Source organism: Astatotilapia calliptera, chromosome 13, assembly GCF_900246225.1.
Source record: "Astatotilapia calliptera chromosome 13, fAstCal1.2, whole genome shotgun sequence".
NCBI lineage: Eukaryota > Metazoa > Chordata > Actinopteri > Cichliformes > Cichlidae > Astatotilapia > Astatotilapia calliptera.
In genome coordinates this window covers 22455873-22477680 of record NC_039314.1, presented here as the reverse complement: position 1 = coordinate 22477680, position 21808 = coordinate 22455873, and the positions used below count along the sequence as shown (strand labels likewise).

The following is a 21808-nucleotide window of genomic DNA, read 5'->3' as shown; positions in this document are numbered from 1 at the left end:
ATCTCATGATGGTGGCTTGTATCTGAATCAACCATGATGCCAAGTTGTAGAGTAATACATAGTACAAATGAAAATGTTCTACATTAAGGAAATGAATAGGAAAGCAAATTTTTCACTCGCCCTATATGATCAATTTAATTTCCAAAAAATACTTTTACAGTTGAATGTGAATTAAGTCCTATTTTCGTCCCTTCAGTCTCACAAGCACAAACATGCATGTCTGAGTCATTTGCATGACTAACGCACAGTTCCCTACACTGTTATAAATGTTGTTTTCTTGCTAAGTCTTTAGACAGCAGTTTGTCATCTCATTTGAACACACATTAGTCCAGAAAGGGATTTTAACTCTTTCCTTTTCTCCTTCTCAGTCACAAATATCTGAAAGATTTTTTTTTTTTTAATTAAACTTAGTGGAGAGGGGCCAAAGAAGAACTTGACACTTGTACTATAATATTCAAATAGCCATCTACCATAGTGTATGACTGCACTCTCTTTTCACGATTAGTTATTTCATTATGTAAAAGAGCTGATTACCTTTCGCACCACTGTTAGAAAAAAACAGGCCTGTGAATCTAGCGTTTTGCTTCAGATATGGCCATCTGGCTCTCAACACATCACATGTCACAATTACACAAAGAAATCTAGCAGAGTTTAAATTATGCACCAGTATGACTAATTATGGCAATTGTAGCTATGCCTGAGCAAATAAAAGCTGTTAACTATTCACTTGTTGATATCTTTACTCAAGATACTCGAGAAAAAAAATGGTGTTTCTATGCAAGAGCAAGTCAGAGAAGGCATTTGTAGTCATGCAGTACCTTCTGGTTTCATGTGGTTAAAACTCGTCCCTTGTACTGCAGCATATAGACTGATGGAGACAGGAAAACGTGCAGCAACAGATTGAGAAAATAAGAGATTAAACAGAAGTGAGAGCGAGTTAGAAGCATCCTCCCACTGCCATGCTGTTGCTCATCCGGCAGAGAAAAACTCAGCCCATCTGCTCTGCTGTGAACACTCCTCAAAACTACTGCATCTTCACCTCAAATGACAAATGTAAAGCCCAGAACTCAACATCACTGGAGGCTTTTAGACACACTTCTAATTGAAACTGGCTGCGAACAGCCATAAGTCACGCTGAAACTTGAGAGTTAATAACTTGTTGGATTTTGATTTACAGAAACGCTTCATGTGCCATCTGGTCCGCACCTGGCATAAAGAGCAAGTTTCGTTACACACTTAAACTTGACAGTAAGGGAGGATATGTTGCTGCCTCCCTTTAAGACCTGCTGCCACATTGTGCAGAAAAAATGTCCATGCATTTATTACGGCATGTACTTTTTGGAGCATTATGTGTGTGCACCTTTGGTTTGTAAAGGCTAGTGCAGGGCAAAAAATATGTGAGGCATGTGGAGGTGTCGTTAAGTCACTGTTTTTGTGCATCCATGTGTTTGCATGTGTCCTTGGGGTTGTCTTTTCATTGTTTTGGTGTTTGCTTCTGCTCTGACCCCAATCCTTGTTCTGTGGCCCTGCAGTCATATTATAAACCCTTTACTGAAGTGTATGTTACGTAACGAGCGACGCTCAAGGCACATCTTGACTTTGAAGTTCCCTCTGCTGGAATTCAGCACTATTTTATCACTTGCGCTCTCTGACAGGGATAAAAGCCTCAAGGTGAACTGTTTTTTGGAGGTGGTGTGGGGTTAGTCCAATGAAAGGGCGCTAGTGCAAGATCTATTCGCAGCTCATAGGAACAACATAAGGAAATGCATACAAGCAGGCAGGAAGTACTATTCATATTTCCAGGGATCAATGACCTTCATTTCTGTGATGTTTTACCTCCCTTTCACAGTCACAGCTGAAGGTGTTTTGAATGCATTCTGTCAGAAACAAGTTGGTGCTATGTAGTGGCTCCTATAGACTTCCATTTCAAAGCGTTAGCTTGACTCATAAATACATTTTTCCCACCAGTCATGATATGCCCTTTAGCTAAATTCACTCTTTCAGTTTGCTGGTGTAGAGAGAGATGGAGAGACTCAGAGAAAGAGAGGTGGAGCATGAGGGGAGGCAGAGAGAAGCCCATTGATGAGGCAGGCCAGGCAGGTCCTTCACTTGGGATTGAGTTGCATTCACTCGTATTGTAACAACTGTTTTTTTTTTGTTGCCACTTATCACTGGAGTATGGAATACATTTACATACTCAGACAATTTCACACTCGATTGGCTTGTTTTTTATTCAGTTTTTAGCTCATAATTATTATGGCTTGTTTTCATTTTGCGTTTTTTTTTTTCACTTTGTGTTTCTTTATGTTGTCTGTGGTTATCTTTATGTGAAATTCTAATACATAATATGTATTATCATGTATATATGTAGTATCATACCTTGATCTTTACCTAGCACAATGATAATCATGTACAGCCAAGTCTATAAGTATTTATACAGGGTACATAGTCCACCTTTTTGAGAGGCATGAAAGTCAGTGAAGAGTTGACCAGTATTTTGACCACATGAGGTTGGTTCCCTCATAATCTGGCAGATGAAAGAGCTGGAGTTGATTCCATGTGTTGAACTTAGGTAGTTATTCAGTTATTCAGATCAGCAACACCAAAACACCTTACAAGTGCTATAAAACTAAAAGTGCATGATGACATGAATCATTTCCCAGAGTTGTTTAAAGTCAATAACAAGAGGATTCAATTTGCCAGAAAACAGCTGAAAGAACTTGTAGTTCTTGGTGAACAAAGTCTTGTGACATATGAAGACATATGAAAACAAGATTAATTTGCACTAGAATGATGGGCTTATGAGCTGAAGAATACCACATCATTGTCAAATGTGGTGTAGGCAGTGTTGTTGCATAGGCATGCATGGCTGCAAGTGGAACCTGGGCATTCATGTGTATTGATGATAGCATAAGCATAATAATGACCCAAAGTACACAGCAAAAGCAACCCAAAAGCTCAAGGCAAAGAAATGAGATATTCCTCAATGACTTTCAAGCATGCATTAAATGAAGGCAGCTGTAGTAGGAGACTTTGCAGGGAGGAAACGCAGCATTTAGTGATGTCCATGGATTCTAGACTTCAGGCAATCATTGGCTCCAAAGGATTTTTTTTCCAATTACATTTGCAAGTTTAATTTTGTGTCTCTGAAACTGCAGTAATAACAGTTAAACCACCTGAATTAAGCTTAAAATGCACTTCAGTCACGCCCAAATTTTTATGCTAACTCTGAGCCCTAACTCTGAGCCACAAGGTTTGAAGTTCTGGTTCTGGCTCCAACCTGAAAAGAAAACTTTACTATACTACACTCAGGCTGTGGTGGGAAATACTGTAAATGCATCAGTGCTTAATTGTTGGCTCTTTTATTGAACATTTTTCTTGTCTGTTTAAAATCAGCTGAATGAATTTTGTCCATTCACGTTCTTAGTTTTACATTTTTTGTACTATTATTGTTCCCCTCTCATTCACACTCGCACAAAATGAGCAAAGGAAGCTTTAATATTTGATTTTCTGCCTTTACTAGAGAATAAATAAATATTTGATGGGTGTTTTATTGCTGAATGTACAATCGCTTCTTCACTTATCTTTCCACCTCAGTAATATTTCTGTATTTGTGTGTATCGTTGAGGGAATACTTTTAAAGCAATATCCAACTGTGGAGTTGAAGAAATAACCACAGTGTTTCCACATCAATAAGACAGATACTAACACAAGTGCAACATGAACACCACAAACCACTGCCATACATAAGCAGCAAAGTAACACAAAGTGCCGCCAATGCTTAAACCAGTATTGAACTGTCAAAATACTGTACATAGATACACAGATTTTTCATATAGACCTTGTGTGTAAGCAGTTGTGTGACCTGTGTGTGTCTGTATGAGAATTGTCTTATAGTCAATATTTAAACCCCTCCAACTCAATACCTGTTATTGGAAATCACATCATAGCTATTATATGCTTAAAGCCACAGGAGTCATTGTTTTTTCATATGAACAGTGAATTATTGAGTGATTTCAATATGAAAGTGGATTTGGCAGTAGTGCCAAATTGCAGCTCTTCAGTATGTTAGCATCTTTTTTTGCTGCAGCAGACCCTTTTTTCAGTCATAAAGCTTTCCATAAGCGTTTGATGGACATATTCAGAGACAAGCTGGTGAACACAGTACAGCATTTAGCTAGTAATAAGTCAGATATTTTCCTCCTTTTGAATCCAAAAATGGCTTAAATGAGAGTTCCAGGAACCAGGTCTTAAACTAGACTCTAAAGTACCTGTTGTTCTATTTTTGCAGCTTGTTGTGGAGTTCAGTGGTAAAATGAGCTTTTAATTTAGAGTAATCCTAAATGAACATTTTATTAATGAAACATACTGTGAAAGGTGCTATGACAAAAAATATTTTCTAATTAGACCAAAAATATTTTCTAATTAGCACTATAATTATCTTAATTAAATTTGCTTAATGAACTAGTCGGGATCGCTGGTTATTCTGTATCACTTTTCACTGTGCCTCTTGGTTTTGAGCTGAATTTATTCCGTGTGCATTTATTGTAGTTCTTCTTGAGGCTTCTTTGAGTGTTGGTACTTTGCACATCTCTTATTAAGACAAAGATGCAGACACATCCGTTTTCAGATGTCACACACACAAATGGATGTTTCATTTCCACACATTCAGGCATTTCATCAGGATTTTTTGAGTCAGATTTTAGAACATTCACAACAAATAGATCTTTCACCATCTAATCATCATTTTTTCTTGTTCTTTGATTTTTAAATGGTCACTTAGTCTTGAGGAAGAATCGGTTAAACTTTGGTGGTCAAAGGTCAAGTTCAGTGTGATCTTACAGAGCATGTTTTTGACTATAATGCGAATACATTCACTTATTACAAGATTTCACACCAATGTCTAATAATATCAAGTAATGAAGTGATGACATTTTGTATGAAAAAGGTCAACTTCACTGTGTCGTCATAATGTTCCACAAGAGCTCTCGTCAGGCCATAATTCAGCATCATAACTGACACAGAATAGGAGGCTGTGACATGATCGCACATTTGATGAGATATTGAATTGGTGACACTAATCCTCGGTCCCCACATATTAGATTCTTTGAATTTGAGAGTTGTCACTACATTTATATCTAGTCTAAACTGCAGCCTTACACGCTGGATCTGATTCTAGTTTCATTTGTTGTTGTTCTCTTTCTGTCCCTTGCCTTCTACCCCTCATCCGTCACCTCTTTTCCTCCCGCTCTTCTTTCAAACCTCTGAAGTGGATCTATGCTGCCCCCTGGTGTTTCAAAATCATATTGCCTAGAGTTGATCAGCCTGTGTGGATAGGATATGTGTGTGCTTCTGAGATAGATAGATGACTGCCGCTTTTTTTACATAACAGATCAATGAAAGTCACTTAAATCTGGGAAGGCATGCGGGTCTGGATTGACCACAAATGCACAACTAATAGCTTTGTTGTGGTGCTATAGCTGCAGATGTTTTACTCCACGCATTTGTTTTTGTCGGTTCATTAACTTGTCTGTTATTGACTTGAGCATAAAAGCCAAAATGCATAAAATCAAATGATACTACGCCGAAGTTATACAACAAATGCTTGTTTTCATTCATCTTTTGAGCTTTGGAAGTTAATCTGTGCTATAAAAACAGATGACAGTAGTTGGCTGATTTGTTGTCCTGATATTTGATCTCAGTATATAAATTAATCTCAGTATGTAATTGCAAGAGTTTATAATGAGCAATAACAGTTGTAACATATCATTATGTCATTATTATCTGCTGCTGCTTATCCAGAATGTGGCTGCAGCTGCAGCACACTAAGCAAAATAGCCAGCTGGACTGATCCTTGGCCACTTGCACCAGGCTAGAACGGATATACAGTCCCTCCAGTATAAAAAGCCTCTCTAGGGAGGTTAGATGCGCAAATGTATTCAGCTGACTTCTTTTAATGCAAAGGAGCAGCATTACTGCTCTCACTCATCACTCCATAGCCCATGTGAGGAAAACTAATTATGACTTTCTGTGATCTCATTCCTTTTTCACTGCCCAGACCTCACAGGTAACGATGGGATGGTAGATGGGCTCATAAATTATGAGATTTGCTTTGCCTCTCAGCTCCCTCTGTCCCACCTAAGGTACTAGAACTGCTTCACTTGAGGTAGAAATTCTCTTCCAGACTGCAGGGTTGTTTGCCAGCAGAGGACTTCAGTTATAGGGTTGCTTATCCTCATTCCAGCTGTTTCATAATGGGCTACAGAAGGCTACACAGCATGCTGGAGCTCACAGCCAGCAGAACCACACTGACTGCAGCACGTCTGCAGAAAAATCTCACATTTTTATTTATGTTTATATTTGCAGTGTGTATGATATAATAGCTACACTAGAGCTCAAGATAGTGTTTGTTTATGATTGTTGTTTTGTAGGTGAAGAGTGTGTTCAACATGACAGCCAAAGAAGGCAGAAAGAGGTCCATCAGCTGCTTGGTCGCAGTGGGAAATGGCAACGGAGCCGCAGGTTTGAATCTCTAAAAAATAAATACATGAATGAATAAACTCTGGAAGCAACTTATGATGATAAATCCAATCTATTAAACGTTTTGTCCCTGATAATCACGTTTATTGAAAATGCAAGGTATTATAGTGTGAGGAAGAGAGATAAGAAACATAATTTAACATGTTTTGAATTCTGTAGACATGACACAGAGCCAAAATAGATTTTGACAGTTATTTTAATTGAGCTTTTCTAAAATGCCTCAGCCTCTGCCGATATGGGGAAGTGCAGGAAATGGGTTTGACACTTTTCATCCTCAAGCAGCAGCAAAAAAAAAGGAAAAACTGCTGACGAAACTCTGCATACTTTCCTGAAGCTCGCCTGCATTTAACCTCTTATTATAGAGTGTGTCACTGCTGCTTTTCGAAAACTTCATCATGTTATTGCTCATTAGCATAAAGACTCAGTCATTAGTTTAATAACACGGGAAAAGCATCACAAGCTGTGATTTCTTCAAGAGAATCTTGTTTAATTTTTAATGAATCATACTATGATGAATTTTACATTTTCTGTTACACTGAGCTTCACAAGCATCAGTGACTACTCAACACTCTGCACTCAGAGGTGTTTTAAGACCAATGTTCTTTCCTCCTTCCAGGCTTTGCTTTGGGGAAAGCAGCAGACAGGAACACGGCTCTGAGGAAGGTAAGACCACAAACCATATATCAGTGTAGCTTCAGATGCCGTTTATAGGTTTGGGACAGCTTAAGGTCACATATCCTGCAAGTGTTTTGTTAAATAACTGTCGACTGAGGTTTTCGACTGGTCTTGGCTAAAAAATATCTCCTAAACGAAAGATTTTGGAGATGTTATCGCGTCATCTGCTGGACGTCTATCATAGACTTTGTACCAGAAGGTTTTGAAAAGGATAAGCGACACGTGAAAAGATTCAAATTTATGATTGACCTCGCATTCTGAAGCCGCTGAATAAGCAAATACAAGTGACATCAGGGGGTGATGATTGTGTCAGTCCAGACAAGTGGCAAACACTCAGTGTGACAGAATCCACATCAGCATATGCAGAAATCTGATGTTATCATTTTAAAGTGAGCATCCAGTCTGTGTGTGTGAAGAGGACCTGTGCACGTAGCTATGTGATATCCCCGTGCTGGTGTCATTCCTGCATCATCATAATGATGTTGGTCCAGCATCAACACTGGAGCTGACCAATAGTGTTGTAATATTCTAGTTTTATAAAGTGGAGGAAAATGGGGAAAAAATGTCTTTATTCAATTATTCAGTTATTTTCTTCATGAATGTCTGCAAGATAACAAATATATTATCAAGTTAGGCTGGTGATAGCTTTTTGTTGTAGCATTAGCTAACTTGGCCAAACTTAACTGAAGGCTCAGGCAACATGATAGGTACACTGCAAGGTTGATACTGGAACCAAGATTGTTATGATGATGTAGAAACAAGACCAACACAGGGATATCAGATCTGATTACAACCATATAGTAAACTAGTCTCAATAAAATGTTGTTATATTTAAAAAAAAAAACAAAAATAAACAACAAAACAAAAATGTGCATTTCCTTTCTTTATTGATATGATCATAGTTCTCACGTTGTAACAGACTGCCTGACCAGACCACTACGCTTCCCAGGAATAATATCTATAATAATAATGGATTGCATTTATATAGCGCTTTTCGAGACCCTCAAAGCGCTTTACAATTCCACTATTCATTCACTCTCACACACTAGTGGAGGCAGCTACAGTTGTAGCCACAGCTGCCCTGTGGCAGACTGGCAGAGGCGAGGCTGCCATCGGCCCCTCTGGCCATCACCAGTAGGTGAAGTGTCTTGCCCAAGGACACAACGACCGAGACTGTCCGAGCTGGGGCTCGGACCGGCAACCTTCCGATTACATGACGAACTGCCAACTCTTGAGCCACGATCACCCTATCTATCTATCTAATCATCTACCATGCAAGTTTTTAACTTTTGACTAGGGAAATAACATTATATTTCAATATTGTTATATTTCAACAGTGTTTTCTGGGTAAGTGCTGTTGAAACCTGCAACATAAACAGGTTTTCAAATCAAATCAAGCTTGTTTAAATAGCACATTTAAACTCACTTTATTATGGTTATACATTAGATGATTAGGTGAGCTAAATGGCATCTAAAGAGACAAGACTCAAGACTTCCTTTGATGCGTTTCATTATGTTTATAATAAGGACTTTACTACACGGCCTTTTTCTGCTAATAGTATTAATATATTTTCCTATATTAATGTAACTGCTGGATTTCAATCTGTGTGTCTTTTGTCATGTAACTCTTATTTGCAGGCCAAGAACAGAGCCATCCACTACTTGTACTATATAGAACGATACAATGACCACACCAGTAAGTGACTTTGAATCTTCGTTTGTCCTTTTGTTCTTCCTCTCTTCCTCCATAAAACTGCGGTCTGTTTATTCACATTTTAAATTTCCATCTGTTATTATATGCTTATGTTAACTTAGTATTACATGCCTGCCAGCCTTTGTCTCTGTAAACAGAATCTGATGAACACGATACAGAACAATCAAAATTTCATGCTTCATTCTACTTTGAAAAGGCTATCTGATTATAGCCTTAGTTGGGGGAGATTGCTGCATAAATTAATTTGCATGTTAACGAGGAAACTCATTTCCTGAAAATTGCTTTTACTTCTTAATGCCACGTATGCAGTATGCAAAGACAAGCATGATGGTGTGAAGAAGTTTAATTTAGTGTAAGTTCTTATGTAAGTATTAGAGGAGCATGGGTGAAGGGTTTAACTGAAGAAGACATGAGTACCAGGAAATTTAGAATTACATCTCCCTCTTCTCCCACTCTTCTCTGCATCACTTTCATTCAACGCCTTTATCTCCATGTACTCCTCTGATTCAACACTGTACCCTCCCATTACCTGCTGGTACTCATACAAAGGATATGATCTATAATATTCATTTGTAAAGAAAGGTTTGGGAGTTAAAATGCACTGCTTCTCCGTTCTAATTGTAAGACTTAATTTGGCTTCTTTGGCCTTCTTTGGAGAGCAGAGCCTGAGAGATTAATGAGCATGAGTCATCGGCCTCCACTGGCCCACCGGAGGAGAAAGTTAGCTTCCAGCTCTGGTCTAAAACCAGAAGAACTGCATGTGTGTCAGTGTCTTTGTGTGTGTGTGTGTATATCGTTGGTTCTGTATTTCAACCAGCTTGAATTGGAAACTGAGAAAATGTTTTTAGGCTCATGGAAAGATGATGCTGCCACATGCCAGCTCTCCCTATGTGTCCATCTGCAACCTGACAGTGTGACTCATTTGTTTACTTTCTTGTTTTGAATGTTATAATTGTATCAAAGCTCCAATTATGCCTGGATAAATTTAACTTTCTGTCGCCTTTGTTGCTCCATCGCTCAAGTTTTATTTGCTGCAAGGTTTTAGCCAATCTGTTTGTCTGATACTCAGTGAGCTGCACTGATTTTACAGTGGCTACTGTTTGAATTTGAATTACTTTAAAGCCAGTAGCGAGTTTGGTTGTGTTTGATTTAGGTACATTTTCACCTTTGTTGTAAGAGACCAAAACATCCTGGGATGATATTACAGTCAATTCCCACACTCATTTTAACTGGTTTGAACTAGGGTAGACTTTTATTTCAGTGTTTCAGTTACTTAAGTATAGAAAAGTGTTTCCGATGTGGGAGTTAGCAAGATTTCTTTCTGCTCTGACTTTGTCACTTTGACAGAAAACAGCGGGACCTCTTTCAGCTGCTACAAATTAGCTCTCTCTACATGTGATCTGATTATTCTCCTCATCTACAATGTCCTGTGAAGTGTGTAAAAGCGCTTTAGCGCAAGAACAAGATTTTAACCTGAAGCTATAATATCGGCTTCATTCAGCAGCACACAGTTCCCTCTCAAGGACTGTGTGTCACTGAATAACTAATTAGCCACAGCTGCTGCAGTGAGCAGGCAATACTGGCATGTGGAAGGACATCTGGTGGGCAGGTAGAGAAACAGGAGACCTGAGGGAGAGCAGGGGAAAAGATGCATAACAAAACACAGGTGCTTTCATTCAGAAATGGCACAAAGCTTGTAAAAAAAAAAATTCAATTTTCTGGCATCATTTTGGTCTGATTATTATGTCTCAGTACAGCAGCTTGTTTTCTCTCTGCTCTGCAGCCAGTTAGTATAATTAAGCTGTTGTTCTTCTCTTCCAATAGTTTACCATGACATTGATTCCAAGTTTAAGAGGACGACGCTCTGCATGAAAAAACAAAGCAAAGGTATATTTCAGTTTCCAAAATGTCCTCTTTTATTGCACGATTTTCTAAAGTCTAAAAGAAAAAACTTTACATTTTCCACCAGCCTTAGTTGCAAGTACAGTTGACCTTTCAGCAGAAAGATACCTGTTTGCACATTCAGCAGCAGTTAAGATATCCGTGGTGTCCTGAAAATGTCTGTGTCTGCAGGTTACGGTCTGCACTGCCACAGGGCGGTCATCACTCTTTGCAAGCTGATCGGTATAAAAGACATGTATTGCAAAGTAGAGGGATCAGTCAATCTCCTGAACATCACCCGGGCTCTCTTCACCGGATTAGCCAGTCAGGTAAGAAATGTTTGGGGGCGTTTTCACAAATTGGTTTTATGGTTTTGGAAAAGCATACAGGTTTTAGCAGGAACATAAACTTTCATGAAAGCATAAGAGCTCAGATTCTTATTAGCTTTCTTAATTTTATAAAGATCATTTTTGCCATTTGTTACTCCACTGTAACAATAAAGAGAAAGAGAGAGCAAACATGGGGAAAGAGAGCAGTGGATGCAGCAGGCTTGCAGTAAAGGTCTCTGATGGAACTGGACACTCACTGCTGATGTCATTTGCACCATATCAGGTGGCCTTCTGAATGCTGAAAACACAATAGTGACATATTATCACCTTGTAAGTACAGCTAACCTCCCAGCAAATGGATGCCTGTTTAGACAGGGGTTGTATTTGTGTCCACCTGAGTAATGTTACTGCAACATTACCTCCACTTGTAGCTTTTTCTCAGTTTATCCCTGAGGGGAAATATCTGGCTTCTTAATAATTCTGGCCAACTAATCTTATTTTACTTTCAGTTATAATTTGGGGCTTCAGTGGTGATGAAAACAAGACATTTGAGATGAAGCAGTTATTGCATTTATTTTTCCAATAGTTTTCTTGTTATGTTTTCTGTTATAAATCCAGCACATTTTCTAAATGGCTGTTTCACCCGAGCTCTCTCAGTGCAGCTGTAGGTATCATTATTTTGCTCTTCACAGTCTGAACCTAACTTCTCTTTCTTTTGCTATCTCCACTTCACTGGTCTTCGGTCAAAATATATTTAGATTTCAAGCAACTTTTTAACTATAAAAATGTGATGCTTTAAAACTTTATGAAAATAATGTTTAAAAAATTGTCTAAATATTGCTGAAAATACTCATTTGGATTTTATTTCCCAAGTCACTAACTTTGTAGTTCCAAAAACTAAAAGTTTATGGAAAAAGTTTATATTATAGAAGCTGCTAAGTTCATAGCCCCAGTAGCAGTTTCCATATAAAAATGTCTACCTCTTCTGTTTCTCCGTAGGAAACCCACCAGACTCTGGCTGACAAGAAGCAGCTCCATGTTGTAGAGTTTCAGTCGCAGCGTGGCCTTCTGCCCATGGTGGTGGCGAGTCCCAAAGACGGCGCACGACCCAACCCAGAGTCAGAGGATGAGATTCCCAACACCCGGCTGCACTGGGATGACGTACGAGCTGCACAGGGGTTGAAACGCTCGATCTGGGCAGGTGTCAAACGCACCATCTGGTAATGCGTGGGAAGGCTGATGCTTGGATAAGACCAAAGGAGACTTGAGTGGACTGAAGGAAACCAATAGTGTCAAATGGATTATCTGACTTGTTTTTTTTCTAGTAACAGTATGTGTGGAACTTGTTTGCTAGAATTTTGGTTTTTGTTAACGTCTCAAAATGTGATGGACTCTGTTTGTAAGAGTCCTCAACTGAGGACTAAAGTTCAGTGCTTTTCAGTATAACACCAACTTCATTGTCCATATCAAACCTATGATACTGATGCAGTCAATGTTACAGCAGAAGAAATATTTTACATTCTGACTCTTGAGAATTAATTTTGAACTGTTGCAAAACATGTGCTAATAATAAATTTTAAATCTATTAAAGTCATTGGGAGTTTTGTCCTTTTTGCTTTGGATATATTTAGTAATGCATGAAATTCCTGATTAGCTGAGGCTGATGGATACCTCTTATGTTTTACTGCAACTATGGAGCAAAGAAATTGAAAAGTGTTGAACAAAGGTTATATTTTTGTCACTTTTGATGTCCGTTGGGCAACAGTGCACAGTAATATATATTAATGATAAAAAATAATGATAACCGCATGTTCACCACGAAACCTACAATCTAAGTGCCACCTTGTAGTCATAGTAGCAACTTGTCATGTATAACAAAGCCACTCCCTAAAGCATACCTGTCTTTCTTTTTCTTTAAATGGAGTCAATGATTTGCAAAGTTAAAATGGTCATATTCTTAGAACTACAGATATAGGTAGTGATAACCAGGTGATATAAACTGAGCTGCAAAGTTTAAACTAGGGTTAGATTGAACAAAGTAATTCCAGAAATCCTGACTCATTTTGCAAACAGAGGAGTCGCCTACTGCTGGCTGCCATTGTCTCGGTAGTCAGATTTTTACACAGTTGATTCCTAAATGCAAGTTTAATCTTTTATAAAGCTGAACATTTCACTAGCTAGGACAACATCCTCGGTAACAATGGGGAATGAGGAAGTGTGAACTGGTGCTGCGGTTTGGGGAAGGCCTCGAAGGAGACTGGTGACGGCTCCTGGGCCCAACAGATCCCCATGTACTAACGAGAAATGAATGAAGGAAAGTAAGAGAGGGGAAAAGGGGGGGGGGAACAGCAGGTATTTGAAAAGGGGGTGTCAAGGAGGAGTGGTCCCACTCCTGAAATTCAGATGACATTTCCACTAAAAAGGTCTGTGCCTCAGCAATTCAAAGACCATGAAGTCAAGATGCTCCAGGTGAGGCTTGAACTCACAACCTCGGCATTGCTCTACAAAGTACTGTCTTATAAGTACCGCGCGCTGACCGATTGCGCCACTGGAGCTTGTGTGCTTGAGGCATTAGTCAAGTCTAGATTCTGACGTCTTCTTACAACTCAAGTCACTGCTGGCTTCACTTTTTTGACCCAAAACCTCAGACGTTACTGAATGTAGCTTCCAGGTTGATAAAGCCAATACATAAGCAGCGACCTTTTTTACATCAGTTTTAGGGGTTATTTTGTTTTGTTTGGGGGGGTGAGGGGGTGGGGGAGGTATGCAACCAAGATGACGACAGTTCAAAGCGAAGCTCTCATCGAGTCTTTCTTTAACACTAGTGATGCCTGTTCTTATCGATACCTGGACCTAAAAAGAGCTCAGATTTCTATCAGAGGAACTACCAAAGAACACATTTGCTCCAGGTGAGGTTTGAACTCACAACCTCGGCATCGCTCTACAGTGCACTGTCTTATAAGTACCGCGCGCTGACCGATTGCGCCACTGGAGCTTGTGTGCTTGGTGTGCTAGTTATGTCAAGACATTCTTACCAGAGGATTCAACACTGGCTATTAGAGACAGTTGCCAACAACAACAACAAAAATGCCCATGCATGCGCCCATCTTTGTAAGATCAGGTGTTTTTGTTTAGTTTTTTTTTTTTTTTCTTGCAACCAAGATGACAACAGCAAAAACCACAGGGTCCATCTTTTACACTGATAATGTCACTGGCTTCACTTTTTAAACCCTAAACCAAAAAATAAAAAATAAATAAACATTGGAAAAGTCAATGCAATTTGCCCTCCCTTGTCATATATGTTTTTTTACAACCAAGATTGCAAAAAATGAAAGCAGTGCCGTCTCAGTATTCCTTCTTTAACAGTGGTGATGCCTAAGTGCAAGTGGAATCTTTTATATAACTCAGCCTTGACAGGTCTCTGCCCTGGTGTTTCAAGATGAACTGAGGACATCTGCTCCAGATGAGGCTTAAACTCACAACCTCAACATTGATCTGCAGTGTACTGTCTTAGAAATACAACACGTTGCCTGATTCCAACACCGGGGGTGGGGGTGCACACATCCAGAGGGTTTATATTGGTAATGTAGAAAAGGTCGTTCTTATCCAATACCTGGACCGAAAACAGTCTCAGAGAAAGCAACCCTCATGAGAGCAGGTGGGGTGCCGCAGTTGAGGTTTGAATTCTCATCCTCGGCCTTGCTCTACAATCTACTGTCTTATAAGTACTGCGTGCTGACTAATTGCACCATTGGCGCTTGTGTGCAACTCATGCTCATCAAGTCAAGACATCCTTACCTCCGGAGTCAATGACGATACATTCATGATGCCTAAATGCAAATTTAAACTTTTATATAACTCTGTTGTTGTTTTATGTGAAGACAAGTAGTCATTTGATATTTCATTTCTTTTGACCCCCCATGACTAGAGTATTTTAAACACCGTGAAATCTCTTATTCTTCTTTTAATTTTAATGTGCATGGTTTTGCAATAAAAGGAAAGCTGGTATTCAAAACATCAAATTATGTTTGATGTTGGTACTGAACATCAGCTCTGAAGAAGAATAAGGATAACAGCAGTTAAACCAAACTCCAATGAGTGCAAATGCCTCTCACAAGTAACTCAAAGATTCTTTTGATGTTTTATAGAGAAAATGGAGCACATAATGAAAGAATACAGACGAGTGTAGTTCATTTTCCTTATTTTAATAATCTTCAGAATACAAAACTATAAAAATTTAATCCAGCAACATTAACTCTGTTCCTCTTATTTTGTCTTTTACTCTTTGCTTTTTAATTTTTTTAATGACATGCATGTATTTGATTTCTTTAATAAGTCCAGTTATATTATTAATATTTCAACACAGATAATACAAAGGGAGAAACATAAAATATAAGTATGCATTTAATGTATTTAATGCTACCAGCTTTGTATGTTTGTGATGAATTTTATTCTACAATAACAGTATTGACACCATATTCTCTAAACTGTTGAAAAAAATGACCCATTCTTTTTGTGAAGATGTAATCGCTGGCTCGACAACATTATTCTGAGGTTTGAGGTTAAAAGAATATGACTTTTGTCTAGTTGATCATTTACTCTTTGAATTTTATAGTTTATAGAATATAAGTTTTGATTTGTTTACGTCTTTTCTCTGCTTTAAAATCTATAGTTCTCCTTTACAAAGTCGTAACCAATTTCACAATATACTCTGTTATGCCAAAAAAAGGATGGGATGCAGTTTTTCACTGTGACCTCAGGTATGTGCTGTGTGAGTTTTTGTATGTTAGAGTATTTGGTATTTTGATAATGTTGCAAAGCAAGAAAGTCATGCTCTCACATACAGTGAAGACCAATTCTGACCAATCTAATGTGACTTAAATGCATTATCCAACAGACAAAGACACACATAGACAGTCAGGGACATAGATGTGCACAGCAGATGGAGTGTATTACTTTCTTGCAGGTCTGCTATTCACTCTTCAGAAATATTTCCATCGGATGGCTGAGAGAATGGCATGGATGAAGTACAGGAGTGTGGCCACGAAGGCGAACACCTGAAACACAAACAAACACAACCAAAGAACATACTTAAAGCCAAGTTTTCTTTTTAATCCAATTCTGGGAAATCCATATTTGGTTTATTGCCAAGAATTACATGGAATTCTAGGTATAAACGCCAGTTAGCTTAGCTTAGCATAATAAGTGAAAGGAAATTCACATGAGGTTTCCACCTCTTTAAGCTAATAATCAATGTGTGTTCATAAGTACCCTTGGCTCCACCCAACCAACTAGGTCACTGATTAATGTTGTTCTGCATGTCCTGTTTGAATTGAGCAGACTCACTGGTTTTGGGTCAGGTTGAATTAAAAAAAACATGTTGAAAATCTACTTCTACCTGCTGTGGTTTGGTTCTTTAGATGATATACTGTTTATAGCAAGGCCTCGAGGGCCGGTGTCCTGCAGGTTTTAGATGTGTCCTTGATCCAACACAGCTGATTCAAATGGCTAAATGACCTCTTCAACATGTCTTGAAGTTCTTCAGAGGCCTGGTAATGTGTGTTGACCCAGGGTGATATCTAAAACCTGCAGCACACCCGCCCTCGAGGCCTGGAGTTTCCCACCCCTGGTTTATAGTTTATTGTGAAATCTCTGATCACTTTATCTCAACATTAACATACTGTCCAAAAAAATTAAAGGAACACTTTTAAAACAAATCAGATTTCAATGGAAAAAAAACCATTCTGGATATCTGTTTTGATATGACCTAGGTTATGTGTTAGAAATGAAAGGATGCCACATAATTTTCAACCTAAAGATGGCTGAATTCAAAAATAATGCAGCAGCCAGGTCCATTTTTCTCAAATTTCTTTGCAGCAACTGAAAATGGAACTCAGTATTTTGTGTGGGCCCTACGTGCAGACGCATGTGCTCAAGATCAGCCTTTTTTCATCTGTGACAAGCACAGTGCACCAGTGGACCAGACCAGTGGCGGACCTGCCAATTCTGATATTCTATGGCAATTGCCACTCGGGCTGCACAGTGCTAGGCAGTGATCGCAGAGCCAACTAGAGGACACTCAGATCTGAGGCAGCTGTTGTAAAGTCTGTTTCTGATTATTTGGTACAAGATATGCACACCAGTGACATGCTGGAGGTTGTTTTTTAGGGCTCTGGTAGTGCTCGTTCCTCCTTGCACAAAGGAGCACAAATGCCAGTCCTGGTGATGGTTTGGGGGCCTTCTACGGCCCTGTCCAGCTCTTCCAGGATAATTGTCTGTCTCCTGGAATTTCCTCCATGCTCTTTGACTGTCTCCCAGACTTTGCTGGAAAACAGTAAACCTCTGACTATCGCATGTATTGATGTGCCATGCTGGAGGAATTGTATAGGTATATTTCATGAGTATTCAAAAGAAGTCAAAATAGTTTTAAATAAGTGGATTAATAAAATATATTAAATAAAAATAAATTTGAACAAATATTTTGGACCGCTCTTATTGTACTTACCACAGCAGAAATGTAAGTCCGGTAGATTTTAAGGTCACCGTCTTTCTTCTCGAGGGTAACGATAGCCAAATCCACCCCTGCACTTAAAAAAAAGAGGGCTGCCAGGCCATGGTAAGCAAAATCCTTCAGAAACAGAGACAAACATTTTTACAACAAGGTCATAACCCATTAATTTTTCTAAATTTTATTCCCTGTCTGACTCTTGCGTCTCTCTTACAGCAGCAGCCCAGTGAGAACTGTTTTTATGACCTCCGGCAGCGAAGATGATCATCCAGAGGAAGGTCATGACGAAGCAGAAAACAGAGACGAACATCACCCACCCCAGAGGGTTCGGTGGGGTCACGTGTGTCGATGCAACAAGAATCCAAACCAAACCACCAAATACCTGCAGAGATGAAGAAGAGAGAGCGTGAATGGAGATGGCACATTGAATTATAACATTTATGAGAACTAATGGGAATCCATCATATTCTTTTTCTGGTGAAGAGTTGGACATATTCAGTGAATAAGAATCTACAGCCAGCACATTTAACCTTAGTTTACCTAAGCTTAGCTCAGCTGGGCTTAGGTAAGCAAGAAGACTAGAAACAGTAGCAATGGTAGCAAAATGTGAGCTTTCTAAAAAAGATAAAATATGTAACAAAAAAACACCAAAACAACAACACTAACATAACATTAACTTGAATTGAATTAAAAACAACTAAGTTTGCACATTTATTAAACATTGCATGGTAAATTATAAGGAGGCTCTGTAAAAGCCATTTCAATTTTATTTTAAACTAAAAATAACCATAAATATGATCTAAGTGCATAATGCAAAACACACGACATGCTTAAAATAAGTTACTCTTGCATAAAAAGCAACCAGTAATTAAAGACTTTAAAACAGGTAGTCGTGTGGGATTTAAAATATAACATTGTTACTCTAAAAGAGCTTTATCCTGTGCTTACTGTGCAATATGGATTGTTCCTTTAAGCCAAACTTGCCATAGAAAGAGAAATTACATCCATCATTTAAGGATTTCTGTAAATTATCTGAGTATGAAGAAGGGCCACAGTGCTCAATAGCTTCAGTGATGTCATTTATTAACTCACAATGTTGGCATTGCTCTGCAGTGTACTGGCTTATAAGTACCACACGCTGACCAATTGTGACACTGGAGCTTGACTGATGTGGAATTTATAATCAAGCTAACTCATAACTTGCAGTTATTTCAGATTGCAATCTGAAATCTTAAATGAACATTCCACGTGTTCATTAAAACAAAAAAAAACAAAAGCCACAACTGGGACATCGCAGAACAATGATGTCCACAACTGAAATCCAGGGGAAATCTAAAATTGAAATCTAAAACAGACTTAGCCAGCAGATGGTGGAAGCTTTCTGATATTACAACATCATAAATAAAGCAATCACAAAATTAGCTTCAACTTTAGTGTACTTTAGAGCATTGCTAAGGTTAGGAGTTCACGCCTTACTGGGAAAATGTTTGTTCCTCTATTCAGACAAAACACCTCAAAAGAAAAGTTTTTTCATACAAGGGTCAATGTTTCAATTTTGGGCTCATCTAAGACTAGTGGAAAAAAATATCTGAAATACACACTTAAGGGTTTATTTTACCACACTTAATAAACATTGATGGTAATGTTGATTTTCAACAGCCCATTCAAACACTAATCTCTGTCTCTACTGTTTCTATACATTGCGTTCACCTTATCAGTCAAGCTTGCCATCATTAGCTAAGCATAACGTTCAAATATGATTGTTTTTATTTACCTTTAGTCTAAACTTAATTAAAGTTCCTTCATAAGTCAAGAGCTGTCTTTTAAATTCTAATATCATAACCAGGAAATAAGAACAGGCAACAGTGCATGAATATAAATATCAAAAATATTTATCTGACTCATCGAATATAAAACACAAGGACATTTCACTGACAGCTTAAAATGGGAGGCAAATGGGGAGTGTAGTCTCTCTGTTCACAGTAAACAGAGGTATCCATAAATGTATGGACATGGTTAGCAACAAAATTCAGGTAGGATGTGGTATTTTAACAATTCAGAATTGGTACTACATGTGCTAAGAAACTATCATCCAGACTTTTACACCAACAGGAACCTAAACTGTTAAAACAATGCAGAATGTAGCCATGTTTAGGCCAGATTCAAAGCTTACAGTAAATTCAAGGCTCCTCGGGACACACAGCACTTTTGCCGTCTTCTATTGTCCAAATTTGGTGATCCTAGCCTGGGTTCCCACCAAGTATGGTACTCTGCTGCTTGTCACCCATACTTTACTTCGAGGATAGGCATTTAGAGATGGCTGGGAAAAAAACGGCTATTTGACTTACTGTTGCTTCAGCATGAAAGAGTTCTCTGGCATTTATGTTTTTCTGGCCATTCTCTATAAACCCTAGACATTGTTTTGTGGGAAAATAGCAGCAGATTAGCAATTTATGAAATACCCATAGGAGCCCATCTGGTACCAACAATCATACCGCACTCAAAGTCACTTAAATCACCTGTCCCCATATTGACACTCAATTCAAATTTCAGTGGGTCATCTTGACCATATCTATGTGCTTAAATCCATTATATTCCGGCCACACAATTGGCTGATTAGTTCATTAATTGTTAAATGAACTGTACACTTTGGAACAGGTAAAATAACTTGTTTATACAGCAAGTGTTTCCAGTTCAGTTTAGTCATTGGTGAACTGAAACAGTTCATAAAGGGCTTCTTACTGCATTCGCATTTTGTGTTCGAAACTCATCAGTCTTCAAGATATGAAAATGTTCATGTTTTTAACTCATACAATATAACAGCATGACTGGCTGAGCGGAGCCAAAATAAACAAACTAAAACTTTAGCGAGGGTATTGGTTGTGAGAATGAAAGATCTTTATCCGTGCAGTTTTGTTTTTTAGTTGTTATACGAGTGTCCTTTGTAATCAGTCAGGGTGAAGAAGAGTAGGCTGCATTCTTTCTTATTAACAAAGACACAATATAAGTGAAATGTGAGATGTGAAGAGAGATGATGCTCCTCCCACATGAAGAATTATCTCCACTGACTCTCTATCTCCAAATTGTGCATTTTTATCCTAAAACAGTGTGGCTACTATATGGAGATATAGGCCCACTGAGATATAGGACCACTAAATTATCAGAAATACCAGCAGGTAATTTATTTTGGTGAAAAGAAGTTTGAGTTTTGTTCATCCTTAAACTCACACCCAATACATAGCACTGTTACCAATTGTCGTTTATCCTGTAAAAATAGTTTAGGCATCAATTTTAGGCATCATATGAAGTATTTATATGAGCCGAAGGCTTATTTAACTCATATATATATATATGAACTTGTTGCCATGGCACACCTTAATGAAATATTTGTCGTATTTAAAATACTTTAAAATGAGAACTATAAAATTGTAACTGCATCCTGAAGAGAATACTTAATGACCTGAAGATCATAGTCATTGTTGTCTGTCATTGCCCACTTACCAGTTCAGGTATGTAAAATATATCCGGTGCAGTGGTGCATATTCCCAGTCCACTGGGCAGGCTCCCCATGGGCTGAGCAGTTGTTGCAGCCATCTCTGCCTCTTCCTTCTCCCAGTGCTGATTTAACAGTGAGCACCTTGCTCTTTCCTCTGGACTAACGGTGCGGCAGCAGGTGTAAATGACCCTTTTAAGAAAGTCAGGTGAGCAGTCAAACCCGTTCTGCTATTGTGGGGGAGAGATCCCTTCCCACAACAGCAAACCAGACACACCCTTCACCTTACAGCACTGAACGCTGCCTGGAATTTAATGTGAACTGGTGACTTGTGACGGGGCTTTCAAAAAACTTGATGAGAGATCTTGTGGCCGCAGGCTAAGTTGAGTCTACTGATTTAATATCTTTGCTGTTGCTATTGAGTAAAGACACACTTCACTGACTTTTCAGTTCCCACTAACCTATAAACCCTTTCTTTGTGTTAGAAAAATGCCTCAAGCCTCTATTTGTATTGCACACAGAGACTTTAACAGGTTTCTTTTCAAAATATAGATTCTAATGATTGTGGGTTAAGACAGTCTACTTTGATCTCACAGACACAAGGCTTCGTTTTGAGCTGCACTAATCAATAATTAATTTCAACAATGGATCAAATGAGCATGTCCAGT

The 21808-nt window shown here is 38.6% G+C and overlaps 2 protein-coding genes and 2 non-coding genes across 4 annotated transcripts in view; 1 reads left to right on the top strand and 3 right to left on the bottom strand.

Annotated features, from left to right (window-relative positions):
- Nucleotides 1-12733, top strand: part of mrps5 (mitochondrial ribosomal protein S5) — a 33342-nt gene extending 20609 nt beyond the window's left edge. Inside the window, exons 7-12 of the mRNA XM_026190268.1 lie at nt 6432-6522; nt 7157-7203; nt 8854-8911; nt 10754-10816; nt 11003-11139; nt 12139-12733. Coding sequence (XP_026046053.1) covers nt 6432-6522; nt 7157-7203; nt 8854-8911; nt 10754-10816; nt 11003-11139; nt 12139-12363 — 621 coding nt within the window. The 3' untranslated portion in view covers nt 12364-12733. The remainder of the gene's footprint in view (nt 1-6431; nt 6523-7156; nt 7204-8853; nt 8912-10753; nt 10817-11002; nt 11140-12138) is intronic.
- An 867-nt stretch (nt 12734-13600) lies between these two features.
- trnai-uau (transfer RNA isoleucine (anticodon UAU)) lies at nt 13601-13694 on the bottom strand. Its single transcript has 2 exons — nt 13657-13694; nt 13601-13636 (listed from the first exon to the last, which is right to left on the bottom strand). It is a non-coding gene; the product is annotated as a tRNA-Ile (tRNA).
- Nucleotides 13695-14040: 346 nt separating this feature from the next.
- trnai-uau (transfer RNA isoleucine (anticodon UAU)) lies at nt 14041-14134 on the bottom strand. The gene is made up of 2 exons: nt 14097-14134; nt 14041-14076 (listed from the first exon to the last, which is right to left on the bottom strand). It is a non-coding gene; the product is annotated as a tRNA-Ile (tRNA).
- A 1254-nt stretch (nt 14135-15388) lies between these two features.
- On the bottom strand, nt 15389-21592 carry LOC113035072 (myelin and lymphocyte protein-like). Its single transcript, XM_026190343.1, has 4 exons — nt 21149-21592; nt 17862-18029; nt 17645-17767; nt 15389-16196 (listed from the first exon to the last, which is right to left on the bottom strand). The coding sequence occupies exons 1-4, from the start codon at nt 21239-21241 to the stop codon at nt 16122-16124; spliced, it is 459 nt and encodes a 152-aa protein (XP_026046128.1). The 5' UTR covers nt 21242-21592; the 3' UTR covers nt 15389-16121.
- Nucleotides 21593-21808: the final 216 nt, after the last annotated feature.

Coding starts and splice junctions, on each gene's coding strand:
- LOC113035072 (XM_026190343.1), bottom strand. CDS start 21,241: ATGGCTGCAACAACTGCTCAGCCCATGGGGAGCCTGCCCAGTGGACTG. Junction 18,030..21,148: donor TATTTTACATACCTGAACTG/GTAAGTGGGCAA, acceptor TCATCTCTGCAG/GTATTTGGTGGTTTGGTTTG. Junction 17,768..17,861: donor GTTCTCACTGGGCTGCTGCT/GTAAGAGAGACG, acceptor CTGTTTCTGAAG/GATTTTGCTTACCATGGCCT.